The sequence below is a fragment of the Apus apus genome, chromosome 5, assembly GCF_020740795.1.
Source record: "Apus apus isolate bApuApu2 chromosome 5, bApuApu2.pri.cur, whole genome shotgun sequence".
NCBI classification, from domain to species: domain Eukaryota; kingdom Metazoa; phylum Chordata; class Aves; order Apodiformes; family Apodidae; genus Apus; species Apus apus.
Genome location: NC_067286.1, coordinates 3,855,562 through 3,873,486, shown reverse-complemented (window position 1 = coordinate 3,873,486; position 17,925 = coordinate 3,855,562). Strand labels below are relative to the sequence as shown.

At 40.5% G+C, this 17,925-nt stretch overlaps 1 protein-coding gene across 3 annotated transcripts in view; it reads right to left on the bottom strand.

The window, feature by feature from the left end:
• The window catches only part of NAV2 (neuron navigator 2), a 222,954-nt gene that overhangs the window by 121,665 nt on the left and 83,364 nt on the right, over positions 1 to 17,925 (bottom strand). For 2 of the 3 annotated variants that reach the window (XM_051621397.1, XM_051621398.1), the window contains exons 5-6: positions 12,147 to 12,405; positions 7,269 to 7,426 (exon numbers count right to left, since the gene is read on the bottom strand). In XM_051621397.1, the coding sequence (XP_051477357.1) occupies positions 7,269 to 7,426; positions 12,147 to 12,405 (417 nt within the window). Of the gene's footprint in view, positions 1 to 7,268; positions 7,427 to 10,624; positions 10,694 to 12,146; positions 12,406 to 17,925 lie in introns of all 3 variants that reach the window. The other variant, XM_051621396.1, reaches the window with a different exon arrangement.

The following is a 17,925-nucleotide window of genomic DNA, read 5'->3' as shown; positions in this document are numbered from 1 at the left end:
ATTTTTTCCTTTTTGTTTTAAAACAGAGAATCCCCCAGCAGCCCTTCGAGCAGTGCCCTCCAGGAATGAGTGCCATGTGGGTTCTCCTGTGTCTAGTTGTGAAAATCTCATTGCAGCTAGATAGATTTAACTTGGAAGAGCTGTTCCTACTAAAGGTATGACAAGACATGCCATGCCCTCTGGAACTGTCCCAATAAATATAACTGCCTACATATAAAGTGCACACTCTTATAGCACACATTTGGTGTATATAACCCTACACCAATAAGACAGATCTGCTCAGGGGAGTGGAGGTTACATTTCCTTCCTAACACTTTACTAACTTAGTTAATAACACAAAGTTAAAAAGTTATAGAAAAGAAATGCCTAAACTGGCCTTTGAAACACCTTTAAATGTCTTCCCAGTTTCTACTTAATAAAAATTTTAGAAGGAAATAATAAATAAATGTATCGAAATGTGGTAAGTCTATTCCTGCCAGAGCTCAGAGCAGGACTTGAGTGATATTAATGCCTTACTTCTGGCTCCATCCAGCTCTGAGCCATGCAAAGCTGTCACTGCAATGAGATACTGTCTCTTTGGGATCTGCACTTTCCTCTGTCTCTGTGCCCCCCTCTGTACTGAATAAAGTGTAAAGAAGCATCACACCACAGTACACACAGCCCTGCACAAAAACAAACCACATCTGAAATTAGCACAGAAGGGAAAACATGGAGCATTTAAATAAGGGCAGGCATGTAGGGCACTTACAAAATAGTAGAGATTTTTCTTAACAGACAGAACCTCAGTCCTGAAGCACACTTGAAGTTTGCTTTGATTTTTTTTTCCCTCCAGAGTCCCTTAAATAAATCACTGATATCTGTTTAGTCAATGTCCATTATACTTTTAACACTCTAAGAAACTAACCATACATTTGAATTCCAGAAATCATAGAACAGTCCAGGAAGAAACCTCTGGAGATCATTCCTGCTAACACTGAGTCAAAAGTGGGGCCTTAGATGAGGTTATCCAGGGCTCTGTCAGGCAAGTACTGAATACCTCCAGCAAGGGAGATTCCACCACTTCTCCAAGGTTTAGTTCTTCCCATAGCGAAGAATTTTATTCCCATTGCCAGCCAGAAATTCCCCTAAAGGAACTTGTGCCCATTGCCTCTTGTCCTGTCACCACGCATCCTTGTAAAAACAGGGACTCCCCTTTAAATAGATACTATGCTGCTTTCCTAGTTAAAAGGGATTACCCAAAATTTTGAAGAAATAAAAGGAGCATCAACCAGAAGAGAAGATACTTTGATTACTCTCCTCCCTTTATGATGTATCCATACCTGGAACACAGATATGCAGAGCTGAGATCATAGAATGGTTTGAGTTGGAAGGGGCCTTAAAGATCATCTAGATCCAGCCCCCCCTGCATGGGCAGGGACACCTCCCACCAGCCCAGGTTGCTCCAAGCCCCATCCAGCCTGGCCTTGAACACTGCCAGGGAGTGGGCATCCACAGCTTCTCTGACAACCTGTGCCACTGTCTCACCACCCTCATGGTGAAGAATTTCCTCCTAGATTATAGCTGAGTCATCAGGATCTCGTTTCAAAACCCTCTCATGATACTTCTGCCAAGTAAGTCCACAAGAACACTGCTACTAAAACAGTGATTTATTCAATCTGAGCGCATGAATCTGTATGCAAATGATCTTTTTTTCTAACACTGCCTATTTAAGAAAAAACAGATATTATAAGCACAGCCTTCTTCATAAATCTGAATAATAAACAACTCATTTGATATCTTGGGGAAATGGTCAAAGTATGGTAGTGGGGTTTTTTACTGATATTTTACCTAACATCCAATCCAAAGGAAAAGAGTAATTTTTTTTCCCACAGATTTCTACTGCCCTCTGTAGGATTATTTAAAATGAAATATTAAGACCAAAATAGAAGGAAAAAAACCTAAAAGTATGCAAGCTTGTCACATTATTGTCTCACTTCATAAACATGCTGGAGATGGCATATTAAGTTGATTTTTCCTATAGCTTCTTAAGTTCAGGGATTTTATAGACTCTGGGTACAAATCAGGAAATAATAAGCAGAATATTCCCATATATTGTTACCAGATTTTTGAGCCTGCAGAATGAAAACAGAGTGCCTGAAGATCAGGGAAGACAGGGGATATGTGAGGGAGTACAGAGGCAGTCAAAAACACCCAGCATTTTTCAGAACTGCAGACTGCATTCAAAGCATGTCTCAAAAGACCCTCCATTGTGTGTAGCTAAAAAAAACCCTGAAATAAATTAATGAGAAATCTAGTGTATCAAAATCTTTACTGAAGTTGCACACTCTGATATTTAAGTTTCATTCCTCCTTCTTGCCATGGACAAAACCCCTTTCTTTCTTTATTCTGAATTGCACAGACAAATATAATTTTTGCTGGGTTTATTTGGTGAGCATACTAGACAATGAGAAAGACATGGTAATGTGGAGCCTCAAGATAACTAGTAATTAATAATTTACATATAGGCATGGAAATGCAAAGCTCATTAACTTCTTTACATTCCTTAGACATGTTTTTTGATAATTTAGCTGAGTTCAGTAGCAACCTCAGGAAGCAGTTGGTGCTTTTCATGCTGGTGCTGTTAAAGGATATTAAAGCACAAGGTAGCAAGCCAAGGGTGTACTTACATATACAGGGACTACACTCTGACAATTCAGAAGTTAATTAAAAGGCTTCAATGGTATGAAGGGATTATGAAGACATAAAAAATCAGAAGCCTGTTCGGCTTCTTATTTCCACACAATCAAAAAATGCAATTAGACTTTAATTGCATTTCTCTTAAGAAAAAAAGGCCTATAACAGCAATTACACACATTAAAATACCCTGCCTAGCATGTTATTGCAATTATAAATGGCTAATTAGTGTGACAAGAAATGAAAAAGTAAATGTACCACAGTGAGTTACCATTTAATGACATGAGGCATGACAGCACTGGAAGTCCTATACATTTGAAAGGAATTCTGCATATAAATTGTGGGGCTAACTCCAAAAAGCAAGTTAATCCTCTCATGCCCTGACCTCAAAGAAGTTGTCCATAGGACTGAACGAAGTGTCTAAAGCCATGCTTGCTAGAGAAGGCTCATCTCTTCTCCACATCTGGGAACTGGTGTCAGACAGCATGTGAGTACTGAGAAAGCAAAATAAAATCACAGATCCACAGAATCTTAGGGGTTGGAAGGGATCGCAAAAGATCATTGAGTCCAACCCCCCAGCCAGAGCAGGATCACCCAGAGCACATCACACAGGAACTTGTCCAGGCTGGTTTTGAATGTCTCCAGCAAAGGAGATTCCACAACCTCTCTGGGCAGCCTGTCCCAGGGCTCTGTCACTCTCACAGGAAAGAAGTTTTTTTCTGATGATTACATGGAACCTCCTATGCTCCAGTTTGCACCCATTACACCTTGTCCTGTCACTGGACATCACTGAACAAAGCCTGGCTCCATCCTCCTGACACTCGCCCTTAACATATTTGTAAACATTGATGAGGTCACCCCTCAGTCTCCTCTTCTCCAAGCTAAAGAGACCCAGCTCCCTCAGCCTTTCCTCATAAGGGAAATGTCCCACTCCCTTCATCACCTTTGTGGCTCTGTGCTGGACTCTTTCAAGCAGTTCCCTGTCCCTCCTGAACTGAGGGGCACAGAACTGGACACAATATTCCAGATGCGGCCTCACCAAGGCAGAATAGAGGGGGAGGAGAACCTCTCTTGACCTACTAACCACCCCCTTTCTAATGCACCCCAGGATGCCATTGGCCTTCCTGGTCACAAGGGCACATTGCTGGCTCATGGTCATCCTCCTGTCCAGCAGGACCCACAGGTCCCTTTCTCCTACACAGCTCTCCAGCAGGTCAGCCCCCAGCCTGTACTGGTACATGGGGTTGTTGTTCCCCAAATGAAAGACTCTACACTTGCGCTTGTTGAATTTCATCAAGTTTCTCCCCACCCAACTCTCCAGCCTGTCTAGGTCTCGCTGAATGGCAGCACAGCCTTCTGGTGTGTCAGCCACTCCTCCCAGTTTGGTGTCATCAGCAAACTTGCTGAGGGCATGCTCTGCTCCCTCATCCAGGTCGTTGAGGAAAATACTGAATAGTACCAGTCCCAGTACTGACCCCTGAGGGACACCACTAGTCACAGACCTCCAACTAGATTCTGTCCCATTGACCACAACTCTCTGACTTCTTTCTTTCAACCAGTTCATGATGCACCTCACTACCTGACCATCAAGATGACACTTCCTCAGGTTATCTACGAGGATGCTGTAGGAGACAGTGTCAAATGCTTTACTGAAATCAAGACAAACCACATTTACCACCCTACCATCATCTATCCACCTAGCTACTTCTTCATAGAAGGCTATAAGGTTGGTCAAACATGACCTTCCCTTGGTAAAACCATGTAGACTGCTCTTAACGACCCCCTCATCCTTGATGAGATGCCTAGAGAAAATACCAAAGACCCAATGCAAGCTGTGGGAAAGTCAGACTTGCATTCCTTCATATATGTTTCTTTTCTACGAGCACGTATGTATCTCTCAAAAAACATGCACACATCCAAAGATTTCTTTTTATGCAACAGTGTAATAATTTTCAATGCTATCTAAATCTAACCTTTCTAGAAAACCAGTAATCTCATAATGATTGATTAATGGAACCATTCAAAAAAAATCTAGGTTATTTATTTTCCAGGAGCCAGCTCTTCCTCCATGCTCCATGTACTGTCCTTTTCATCCCTGATGTATTCTGTATCAATGAATGCACTTTGATTGCCACAAGACACAGATGATTGACTAACAAGACAATGCACATTTGGAAGGAAAGGCCACAGATTAATAAAAGCTGAAAAATACAACCTACTTTGTAAGAAATGACTCAGATGTGATACCCAGAAGGCCACCTTCTACCACAAAGTGACCACTCGTGCCAAAACAGGCAGATTTTCTCCCATTTCCTCCTCCAAAACCACACAATGTATCTAGTACTGGGTAAAAAACTTACCAAGACTGGCACACCACATGGTCATGTAAGTCTCATTTCCTCAGGCAAAATACAGGATATGGGTCAGAAAATTTGAATTGTCTTAGCACTTTGACAATAAAACTTTGCCTGGCAACATTACAATTAACTTAAAATGAGCCAAACATTTGTCAGACCAACTGCTTTTGTTTCTCATGGATACAGACCAACTTTGTGTCATTTTAAAGTTCAAGTTCAACTTACATAAGCCCTCATTTTTTATTTTTTTTTAAGACCATAATTTATGACTAGAAATTCTGACCAGAGCAAAAGTTTGAGTATTTAATGCAAGTTATGTAGACTGTCAACCTAAAAACCTTGTTTCTTTCAGTCATTTGTAACATTCATAAGAAGCAGATGATCTCACATGCTTCTTCAGCAACCAGCTTATCTTTCTCCAGAGATGGGTTACAGTGAGGAATGAGGGGTTGTAGAACTGTCTGCCTAAAAGCAGTAGATATTTAAGTTACTCAGTTAACAAATTCTTGTTATTTCTCTGTATGTTTGAGGACTTTTATTTTCTTTGGGGTTTTTTTGGGGGGGTGTTTTTTTTTTAAAGACTGAAGCCAGTGCTTCACTTTCCTTATTTAGTAATCTTAGTAAATTGAGAAAAAGCCAAGATAGCTCAAGTTCTCTCCTCAATGTCACCCAACAACATCCCAGCCACACGCAGGTAGGGATCATCAGGCCAACCAACACATGCCTCAGGACCAGACACATCCCACACTGTGTCACCCCAATTCATGAGTGATGGGACATGGGCAGAAAAGAAGAGCAGGAGGAGATAGAGGGAGACTAGGGAGATATTACAAAGGAAAACAAGGTTTCAGTGGTTCTACTGCTCATGCCATAACTTGCCAGCTTGTTTGTTTGATGGAAAGACAGATCTAATTCAGAGTGAGAGATGACTGTTACATGCTGATGTTACAGTTAAACCACTATTGTTTACATAGTGGACCTTCTAAAAGAGTAAGCATCGATTTGGGAAGGTCCTATTTTGTTAATTTATTAGCATATTATGCCAATATATTATAATACAATCATGATTATTATATGATTTGGCTCTGAATGCAATTTTCTTTTTATACAAGGTCTGATCAGGGTGACTCAGAATGTCTCTGGAGGATGTTGAGGACCCTCCATTGCCCTTCTCAGAAGATGAGGTTTTGGGCTGTAATGGCTAAGTGGGGTAATATTCCAAAATCTAATGACACACAGTTTCTAAAGTAGGAAATACACAATTTCCTGAAAAGAAGCAAGCATGAGAACCACAGGCAAGGTGAACCAGACCAGTACTTTTCCCTCAAGTAAAATCTTCATTACTGTTAATAGAGGTTCTGCACAAACAACAAGGAGACTTGAGCCTGAAGGGCACGCCTGCCAAGAGACTGCAAGATCATACTGAAATCCAGTGCTCATTTCTCTTCATAAGAGCAATGACTTTGTTAAGGAGACAGAATTAGCTGCCAGGCTACACCACCAGTTTGGCCACATCAGACTAGAGTGATTTGCTCACTTCTCACCAGTCACATCCCCCAAAACTCTGCTGGTAAATGCTGTGTTACAAAGCTCAGAGCTACAAACTCAAGTTAATTAATGTTGTCAGATTAGCAGCTTAGTGAACGGACACAAAGTCAGGAAATGTCATTCCAAAAAGCAGCTTTTCAGACAGAACAGGGTCCTGAGCATTTCTGATGCACTGCAACATTTATAAACCTATAATACATTCCTGCCTTCAAACCCTCCACTATATGATTCTTGAAATTAGATTTAAATCATGTACTTCTGTCACTTAAAGGGCTTTCCATAACAGTGGAGGAAAGGAAAGCAAAAGGTACTATTAATCATATTAAAACATTGAAGAAATCTTTATGGTCATTTTCCATTCCTGTCAAACTACTCATCAACACGTCTTATTTTTTAATTCATTCACTTCCCCTTATCTGTGTGTGAAGCAAAATGAAAAAAAACATGTTTCACCAGTGCCAGTTTCTCTGGAAGCTATTTTTGTATGTATCTTCAGGACAGCAACTCACAACTTCAGTTACAGTGAAGGACTATACCGTTTTCAGGAAAAGCCAGCTGGTTTTTGGACTGTAAGTGTCATGTTGACAACATTCAGCTCTGAGACAGCCTTACAACTGGAGCTTAATGAAAAATTCAAAGCAAAGCCACTATGAAGAAAAATCTGAGGATGTCAAAATCTCAGGTGCTTACCTTTGTCATTGCTACCTGTTGGTGTTGGAGGGGGAAGTCCAGGCTTGGATTTGTCATAATTGTTGAAGCTCTGGCTGCGTCGATTGTTGGCACTGATAGAACCACGAGCTTTGGCCTCACTGCCTGCAGTGGACACCCTCGTGGTGGGGCCTGGAAGTCTGATGAAAGAATGACAATAAGATTAAATACATTTCAAAGGCACTCTGGGAAAGAAACTATTGAATACCATGCAGAAGCTGAAAAGAAAAGGAACAATACCACATATACACGTTCATCAGGGTCTTCGTTCTTTTACAAGAACAAATGAAATAACATCCTAGGTGAAAAAAAAGAGATGGCAAACAAGCTACAGTTTGAATTGGTTGATGTCAGAAAAAAAAGAAACCCTCAACCAAAAATAATGCTCACTTGCCATAAATCTTGTAAATCTGAAATAGTTGCAAGTAAATCAGTGCAAGGCTAAGACTAAGTGAGACACTGCTGCTCTTAAACCAGACTCCTGGACACTTACGTTATATGCTGGACACATAAGGGTTATCCTTATTTTTGAAATAACAAGGAGACAGAAAGTGGCTGCCTTTTCCCTTGGAGAGAAGCACATCACATCCTTGCTCTGAAAGCTACAAATCCTGCCAATACCAGCCAAGCCCAGTAAAACTTGAACTTGGTTTCATAATTTGAGCTTATAAAAAAATCAAACAAAGCTGAAGTGCCCCCTCTTAGCGTGACCACATTATCATAAGTCTTTGGTTTAAACTGGGTCAATCTCTTCCAGCATTTCCTTACCACAGCCACTGTTTACCAGATTTAGCTGTCTCCTTAGAAAAAAAAATGTAGTTAGGATTCTGGAGGAAGAAGACAGGAAGGGTTACTACTTTCACGCTTTCAGGCAAAAGAGGAGGGGGAAGACTTTTCTACAAAGCCTGACAGAATTAGGAAAGCCACTGGCATCACATTTCAGAACAATATGTGTGTTTGTTTGCTTCAATGCCAAGGTCTATGCATAAAGATTCCATGTTTGTACTGTATTCTGTGCACTAATGAGCACATATTTTTACCTTCCAAATAGTCAAAATACTAAAAACTGCAAAATTTGGCAGGTGCTCAAAATGCACACGGAAGAGTTAGTGAAACAGCTGCTTTGAAAAGCAAGGCCATCCCATTACAGACTGCAAGGTACACCCAGTCCATGCCATCTACAGAAGGGATCACTCTTTGCCAACATCGTATTTTGTGTATTATAGAATCTCTGTGAAACTTCTTTATATCAGATGTCAAAAAGTTAATTGTCCTAAATAAATCGTGCTGACAAGAGGTTAAAATGAAGCCCCAGTTGCCATCCCAGCATGCAACCAACCAAATCACTGTTATGCCTATGAGAAGGAAGAGAAGCCAGGAAGGAGTCTGGCAGTTCTTCTTAAGTAAGTTGACATCTCCAAGACCAGTGAAGAAATAAGAAATATAAAAAGAAACATGAAGGAAAAGAGCAAGAATGCCATCAGCTGCATGCACATGCTTTCAAGGCTCAAAAGAGAGTAAGGCATAAGGGCATGACTCAAATACAGAACCAAAATTTAATTAACAAACTCAAACCACCACAGATCTGGCACAGCACATCATGGTTCTGAGGTTGATTTTGCTGAAGCCTTTTAGACAAGCTCCTCAATTTGCCCAGCCTTTTTCAATGCTGGGGGGTGCTAGAAAGTTGTAGCTACTCATCATTGCAGCAAGGAGTAAATGAGAACACCCCAGAGATGCTTCTTCCACTGTAGAGGAGACTACATGGGAAGAAACAGAGGTCAAGTGGGGACAAACATGCTTCATAACAACTGCTGCTCTTGAGAAGGTGGAGGTCATCAGGACAAGCAGATTCATTAAGAGTTTGTTTTGTTCAATAGGAAATGAGCTAGGCTTCTTACAGGTAGGAAGGACACATAAGATACCTCAGCTGGAAGGTTCTACCCAGTGATAAAACATTGTGAGTATGTGCCAACTGCTGCAGGAAGGCTACCAGAGCCCCCAGTACCAGGAGGAGAGTTTTCCAGCAGGGCTTAGCAGGAGGGAAGGGATAATGTTCTTGTACTGATGGGTAGGAGAAGGCTCCTCACACATGCCCACACAGTTTTTGCAAATCTGTCACATTTTTTAAAATAAAGCTACTTAAAAAAACCATGTGACCACTCAAGAAGTGACAAGTTTTCCAGTCACGACAGTATTGTCATTGCCAATAAAAACATACTGAGAACACACAAAAAAAATATGCTAAAAACACTCTTGAAAAGGACATCATTGCTCTTAGATTTTGCTTTTCCACTTGTAGTTTAACTGAGTAATTTAAGTCCCTGCTTTTGGTATTAGGCCAAGCTATTTCACAGCAGTGCTCGTGAAATATAGGGGGAAAAAACAGGTTCGGGGAGAAGTTCCTAGCTTCTTCTTTTAGAGACAAGGTACTAAGCTTGGAGAACACTCTCCTTTACTGCTCTTCAGCACCTCTTCTGGGCAAACAGAAACTGTCAAGGCCTAATTATGATCAAGAGGGAACATGAAAAGGAAACATGGAACATTTTAGCAGGGGTTATACAGCAGACCTTGACTGTCGTCATAAAAAAAATATTTCCCCCAAAAAAGATGGGGGAAATAAATCCAAATTATATAGCAGAACTAGCATTCTATACAAACTTGCTAAGCTGAATAAAAATCATAAATAATTGTTCAGAAGCTTAGCAAAAATGTTAAAGTATAAGTTACCAATATATAACTATATGAAGATTCCTAGGAAAAAAAATAATAGTAGTAAACATTATTAATAACCACTTTAATAACACAGCAACCCTTATGATCACTGAGATGAGATGGTCATACAAGCTGGCCTGCAATTCATGCTGGGATTCAGGAAAATAATTGACTGAAATACCTATTAATCATTTCCAGGGAGATGAGCTGGACTCAGTTTCAGAGCCCTGGAGAGTGCAGGAGCTCTGATGAGACAGGCCCAGGTGGTGCTGTTTGGGCTCACGTGATGTTCTCCTTACTAGCCAAGACACTAGCCTGATGCTAGTTCCAATAACACAGATCTAAATACAATTATTAGAGATGTGTACAGTGGGGAGAGAACTCCCAGAACCATGTTTTCTTCTCAAAAGCAAAAGCTCATAAGGACAAGAAAACCAAGTTATTTTCTTGCGGGCCAAAATACATTGCACACCTCGAGAGAAAAGCCATGAAAATCCATCCCACATTTCAGCTGTTTGTAAAACACCTAGTTACACATTATTTTCAACAGGAACCCTAAACATGCATCCAAAACTATTGCAAAAGGATTACTCATGCTTTGCAGAAGATGAGGAAATGCTAACCTAGAAGACTTTTTCTGACCAAGAGTGAATCGGATGATTTTGCTTTGAGATGAGTCCCTGGGAGATGCACTGTATGACAGGAAAGAAAAAGTGGAAGATAACATTGAACAAAGAAACTTTTTTCTTTTTAAGCCACTGAACTTAGTAACTGGTTTTTAGGGAGGAAAGAGTTTTCATGAATTTCACAGGAAAAAGCAAGTTTTTTGCCTAACTTTATGTCAGAACTCTCAAAATCAGAAGTTAATTATTTTTTCTTGACTAATGAATATCAGATTCTGCATGCACACCCCAACCTTGTTACTCTTTTCTTCCCCACTCTTGTTATAGATATTCTTTTGCAGATTCTGAACAATTTCACTTTATTATATACTAAAGAAACGTGGCATTTAAGCCCTTCAGGTTAGATATTTTTAAATTATCTGAAGCCCAGCACAATCCACACAGTGGACTGAAAATATCCAAGCAACATCCAAATGGTTCCAAGCATCTCTCTATTTTTTTTTGACAGAAAAGTTGCAGAAATATGCTCCAATACATCTTTGTTTTACAGTAATTAGATCCTTTAGAAGTTTATACATGCTGTAGCAACACTATGTTTTTCAATTATAGGAAAATTTTTCATGAAGACAGAAGCAAAACCCAAATAAGCTCTGAGGAGTCTCACTTGGAAGGCTTCATTTAAACTGTTTATATTCCCTCATGAAGCAGCACTTAGGTTGGTGTTCACTTTAATATGTGTTATTTTAACACAAATCAGCTTTAACTTAATTTGAGATACTAAAAACAAACCTTCATAGTTCTGCATGAAGCAAATATGGCTTCAGGCTTTAATCCTGCCCACTTATCCCCATTAAAACCCTCCCTCTCTTAGCAGTGGAAGGGTCAGACAAGCAGAAAGCTGTACCTGCATTCATGGTGGTACTACCTTCAGAAATTGCTTTTATTCTAATCTGGAAAGAGCACCCCAAGGATTAAAGACACTCCCTCTATTTATCTGCATTCTGACCTAGGAATGCCAACAAACACCAAGTGTGAAAATCATGCCTTGTGTAAGCCAGCAGCTCATTATTTGTGACCAATAAGCCTAGATCTGATTTTGACTGTCAGCAGCCACCATGAGCTCTATTTCTCTTACCACTTTAAGAGTCTTCCATGTCTTAGGACTGAAAATCTTGTAAACTGAGAACCAAAGTTGGCTTTCACAAGTCCAAAACATATGAACTGTAGCAGCAATGATACACGTGCTTTGTGAATAGGGAGAAAAACATCCTTATAACATACTATGGTGACTTGGTCTAGCAGGTATTTTACACCCACTGAGCTGCAGATTTCCAGCACAGAGAACATCTTTAAGCAGTTTAGTTTTGGTTTCCAAAGGCATGAAGACAATTGCTAGCCAGCAGTCAACTTCCAACACACACTTTACTCTAAAGCAGAGCAAAAGAAAGAAGTTTCTTTGGCTTTCAAAGACCTCTAATGAGAAGAAACAAGGAAATAAACAATGTAAAGGACATTTCCCCACCTTGACTGCATTTCTGGTTGTGCTTTGAAGGGATGCTGCGGGGGCTGTTGGCACGGAGTCTGCAGAGAAGCTGGCACCTGCTGCTGAGGTCCCCCAACCTGGCACTGGGATGGGGGCCCTGCTTGCTGGGACACTGGGGGAGCTTGCTGAGGTGGATGGTGGTGTGGTTGCTGTTTCTGTGGCTGCTGCTGTTGTTGCTTGTATCGAGACAAACTGAAGAAAAGGCCCAAGATGGCCTTTAGATTCCCATTCCTGATTTCTGTAAGGCAAGGTTCAGAAGTCACCCATCAGCCACCAGTCCTTGCTCCTCTCCCACAGTCCAGCAGGTCAGCCCCTGCACCCTTCCCAACACAGCATGAACTCAGCTCCTGCACAGTACCACAGGCTTTCTGCACATCTCATCACCATTACAGCTCATTACCAGTGAGCACCAACTACAGAGAACTCATTTCTCCCCTGCACAGTACCTCACATTTCTGCTAGAGCCTGTGTGTTAATTCCAGTAAGTTTGAAAAGATACTTCCTTTAAATAGTTCCTTTAACCTAAAGTAACCAAAACAAAACCCCCACAACAACCAGTGTATAAACAACAGCTCTTTAAATTATTTCTCAGACCTCAATTTGCATGAGAAGGAGAAACTATTCAGTTATCACACATTATTATATCATTTATGGCATTTCAGACTAATTGCTTAATCAGATGCAAGTTTTGCACTAGAAGATATTATCATTAGGTGAAATAGCTGCATTAAAACAGATAATTACCAGCTTGATACTATCACAATCAGACAAAGAATGGATACCCAAGGTACCTAAAGATAGCTTGACAGTGAATGAAAAACCATTTCGATTACTAAAAGTCATCCTGTTGTTCCATGCAATATCAAATATGAAAATGTAAAAACAAAAAAATCCAAATATAAAGACATATACCTGAACATGCAGTTAACAGCTGTATCATAATAAATGATGCAAAAGGGCAGATTCAGTCTTGCAGACAACCTTAATTATGTACTGGGACTTAGTTATTTAGCTTCTTTAATTTCCTAAATAAAAAAGTGGATTAAAAACCCTACATTAAACAGCTGAGCTTTTGCAGGCACTATATAGACCACCTGAACTAATAACATTTCCTGTGGCCCTATGCTTTTAAATCCTTCTACATGGATTAGTGCAAGAGGCGAAGAAGAGGACATGTGGCAAGACAGTGGCCAAGCACAAAGGTGAGAACCAGAATTTTAATTTTTAATCCAAATTCTGGAGGAAAGTTTTCCTTGACTTTGCAATGGGCCCTGCTCTACCCTTTATTGCCTCTGCCAGCCTTCTTTCTCCTCACATTGCTCATCTTTGCTGTATGAAAAGTGTCTGTTCTTAACCCTGAGCCCCTTACCAAGAAAATCGTAGAGTCATGGCTTTAAATTTTGCTCACCTTCCTACACCAGCTTCCAGCTTTGGTCTCCTTGTTTACCTGCACCTCGATCTACCTTTCCCTTCTATTCACTGATCTAATTTATCTTCTTCCTTGATTTTGTTTTGCTCAATGCTCATCTCCTTAGCAACTCCAAGACCTTACCTAAGTGGCCCTGGTCCTCACCCAGACCCAGGATATTAATTTCCTTTCCTCCCCTACTTCTTGACTTCATTCCCTTACCCACTTTTTTCCTCCCTGTGGTCTGGCCCCTCCATCATTGCTCCTCCATCACTGCCCCTATTCCCGTGTTTAAATGATTATCAATCCCAGGGCCCTTAAGCAGCCGTTTTCTGTTTACCTTTCTTTTCTTAGGCAATTTTAGTCTCTTCCTGGACAGTGAAGTCCCAGTGAGTCCTACCTGTTTCCCCCTTTCCCCAGTCCCTTTCATGCAGTGTCACACCACAAACCCAGCCTCCTCCTGCCATCAACATCTGCATCAGGCAGGTTCCTTCTCTGCTATTCCCGTGTTTAGCTAGGGAGGACACGGATGGAAGTAGAAAATAAGGCAAAACAGGCACAAAAGGCAGCAAAGCACAGTAAAAAGGATCTCCTTGTCTTCAGTAAAGAACTCAAATTACTCATGAGAATTGTAAGGAAACTAACACTTAATCACAGGCTGAAGCATAACTAAACAGAGCCAGAGGCACTGGGAAGCTTAACTGCACAAATACAGGGCTGGAGAAAAAAGAAATTACCACGGGTTTGCATGTTTAAGCTTAGCAAAGCCATGAGCAATTGGAAATGAGGTCTTGATTTCAGGATGAAGTGAGAGGTGATTGTAACAATAACTCACCAAAAACCTGTTGCTTTCTATGGCAGCCTGTCTCTTCTGCTGTATTTGTCAGAAGAGAAACCTGCTTTTGACATTTTTCTAAGGTGACCAAAAAAATAATCATCAAATGAAAACCACCTTTAACGAGTTTAAAAAGAAACAGTCTCTTTCCCTCTGGATTTTAAGAAAACATTTCAAACAGGACTTTTAGAGGTAGTTTTGTTTCTCTTATCTTTAAGACAGGCTGAGGTAATTCACCTGGCAGTTTGCCCCTGCACTTTGTACAAAAAGAGTATTTCAAAGAGTACTTCAACCTCCCCATGCTCTGCCCACCAGTGCAGTCTCAGCTCCTTCCTGCTTTGCCCTCTCAGCTGAAACCTGCTTACTAACTTAGATAAGGACAGGCATGTCACCAAAAACATTTTGAATTTGGAGCCCCAAATTACTCATCTTGTATACTTGAAATGGACACTCCAGACATCTGAGAGGAAACTGGAATTTAGTTTTCAGAGAATCCCCCCAGATCTACCCTTCGGAAGTGTCCATCCTGGAGTATCTACATTGCTGCTTGTTTCACCTCCAGCTGGAACTTCCTCCCCTGAGGCTTGCCAATCATCCTTCTCTGTCTTCACAGAAACACACTGGTCTCAGTGACAATTGGAAAAAAAAATCAGGACAAAGAAAAGGTAAAGATAAGAAAGGTCTGCTGAGAAGATTACTAAAGAAATGTCATTATGTGATTCCTCTAACATTTGCTAATGAAATTTCTGCAAATCACAAATTACTTATGATGTACAGAATACAGATCAAAGCAAACCAAAGAAGAAGAAAAACAGTCACTGTTATTCAGTAAAGCTGGTTTGCATCTGCTTCTGTAAAGTTTGTTTTGTATCTGATTCTATAAAGCACATGGCACCAGGAAAAAACAGAACTAGATTACACAGATTAGACTGGTCAGCCAAACCAGTGAGCAGAGGTACAAATTAAGAATCACTGCACATTCCTTTGTTTGCATCTATCCTGCCAGAAAATAGGGCTGTCATCTATCTGTACTATTCACCTCTGAAGACAGTGGGTCTCTGCTCTGTGGCTTTGCAGTAGTATCTTATGGTTGACCACTGAGGCTCCTGCATGCAGTTCCCATCAACCCTTCTTAGTTCATTTAAGTGGCAAGATGGTCTGCTGAACAGAACAAAATGGGAAAAATCAGGAAATTCTGTCCAGAGTGAATGATGGGAGAGGAAGGAAAGGGCCCAAGTAACTACAAGGAGGTTTGAATTTAAGACCAAATCTTGAGAAGCAGATACACTTCAAAGTCAACCAGGACATATCACAAAGTACAGACATACTCCATCTCAGTCAGCACATGCTCTAGGCTTACAGGGCTCTAAACTGACTTTAGGGATCCAATGCTACCAAAATAGCTCTGGGATGAACTTTGCAGACTCTACAAAGGGATGTGATCTGAATACGAGAAATACTGGGACTCTCATAGAGATAAGGCAGGGAAATGCAAGAAGGAATTAAGTCCCATCACACACACTAGATCTGCAGGCATTTTTTGATAATTGAAGAGTAATTCCTTCAAGACCATACACAAGTGCACTCACTGTGGCATCATCAAAATTTGGCAGCCTGGCAAGTGCCCTCCTCAGGTATGCTTAAAATAGCACTGTGGGATACTTGCTATGTGGAAATAAAAATTCCACCTTGACACTGGAAAGGAACTAGGGAACCTAAAATGGACAAACTGCAGTGCTGCAGAGTGTGCACAATGAATTTCATGCACCTTCAAAAGCGTGAAGGTGACTTCAGAAGCAAACGCCTAAGCTGAATTGTGGTGGTCCCAAAGTCTAGCGAGACATTTTCTTTCATCACTTTATGGTCTCATTATTTGATCAGCTGATCGTTATCCAGCTCATCTGTTACCCTGAAGAGGTGCAGCTGCTATGAATTATATCAACTAGAGTTTATACTGCACATTCACACTCTCCATAATCTTCAAAATCTTGGCAGGGAGGAGGTATTGTGTGAAGGAGGGCAAGCTTAGCTGGGCAGCTGCAGTTCCAGGAGTCTAAAACCCAGCTCGGTGTGGCAACAAGTTTAAGCACGTGGGAATGGAGAGACAGCTCAAAACAATAGAGAACAAAAAATGGCAGCAAGATGGAAAATAATTTTCCAGCATCCCCCATGGATGGTCATCATCAGTGATTGCAGATCCTCAGCATCTTCACTGTATAAATCCATAAAAAAATCTCTAAGTGGCACCCACATATGAAAGCAGGATATTTTAATGCTGGAAGGATACAATGAGGTCCCAAATTATTTCAAAATTTAGGAGTCATCCAAATTCCAGTTTTGAATCATTAACTTCTCTCTGCTCAAAACTGCACTATTGAAAAATACATGTTCTCAAGCAACCCAGAAGAAGCTTCAATGTTTATTCCCATTTGGAAGCAATAACCATCTTCTGATTCCTCCTAAATGAGGAACTGCCAGTGCAGTAAACAAAGCTATTTGCAGTTGACTTAGTAGGTCTTGGCAAGTTGCACAGAAACACTGGCTTGTTTGGTTATAGCACTCCTCATTTTAAGTGATTCTGTGTTCTCTCTTGTTCACCCTCCTTCCTCAGTACAGTTGAGGAGTGACTAAAAATAGCAATGTATTGTTTAATTTTTTTTTTTTATAAAAAATGTTCCTTCCCTCCCCACTCTCTAGCTGTCATTCTTCACCTTCAGTGTTAGTAGTGGAGCCAGTAAATGTTCTCATTCATATGTTGGCAGCAAACATTACTGGTGTCTTCCTAACTTCCATATGATTTGGTATGTTAATTCCTAGACAGTATAAAAGAAAGGAAGAGATACAAAAGCAAGGAAGCCATGGGATAAACTATATCCTGCTGAGCCTGACTTGTGATTTGGCAGGACAGCAATGAACATTAATTGTCTTGTTCCTTCCCCAGCGTGAACAACACTCGGCTGCCAACTTTGCACACTGAGAGTCTTCCCATCACCTAACCTGCTATTTTTCTTAGATTTTGCATTGTATCAAGACAGGTAAATAATGTGAAATTTATTATATTTTTACAATATTTACATAACAGGTCAAGGCTGAAATTGGTTTTTACTAGGGACTCGGGTGCATTTTCGTTTTAACCATTTCCTGGTAAACAAACTTTCTGCTGGAGTTTTAGCTTACATTTTCTTTTCCTGGCATAAGAATTCTTCTGATTATTACCAAGTTGACATGGCACACAACGTGGGCAGCACTTGTGCTGATCATTGAAAGCTTCTCTTTGGAGAAAAGGTTTATTATTGATGTTTTAATCCAGCTTCAGGATATGCCACGGAAAAAGACAGCTAATGTTCAGCCCCCTCTTCTACTAGTTGTGGTATATTCAGATTAGAACAACATGTACTAAGTATTGGCTACTCTGCTTTCCACGTTACAAACCACCTCAAATTTAGTGAAATTACATTTCAAATACACACTTTAAAGTGATTTGTAAGGGCTCATAAACAAGGATGAGGTAGGTG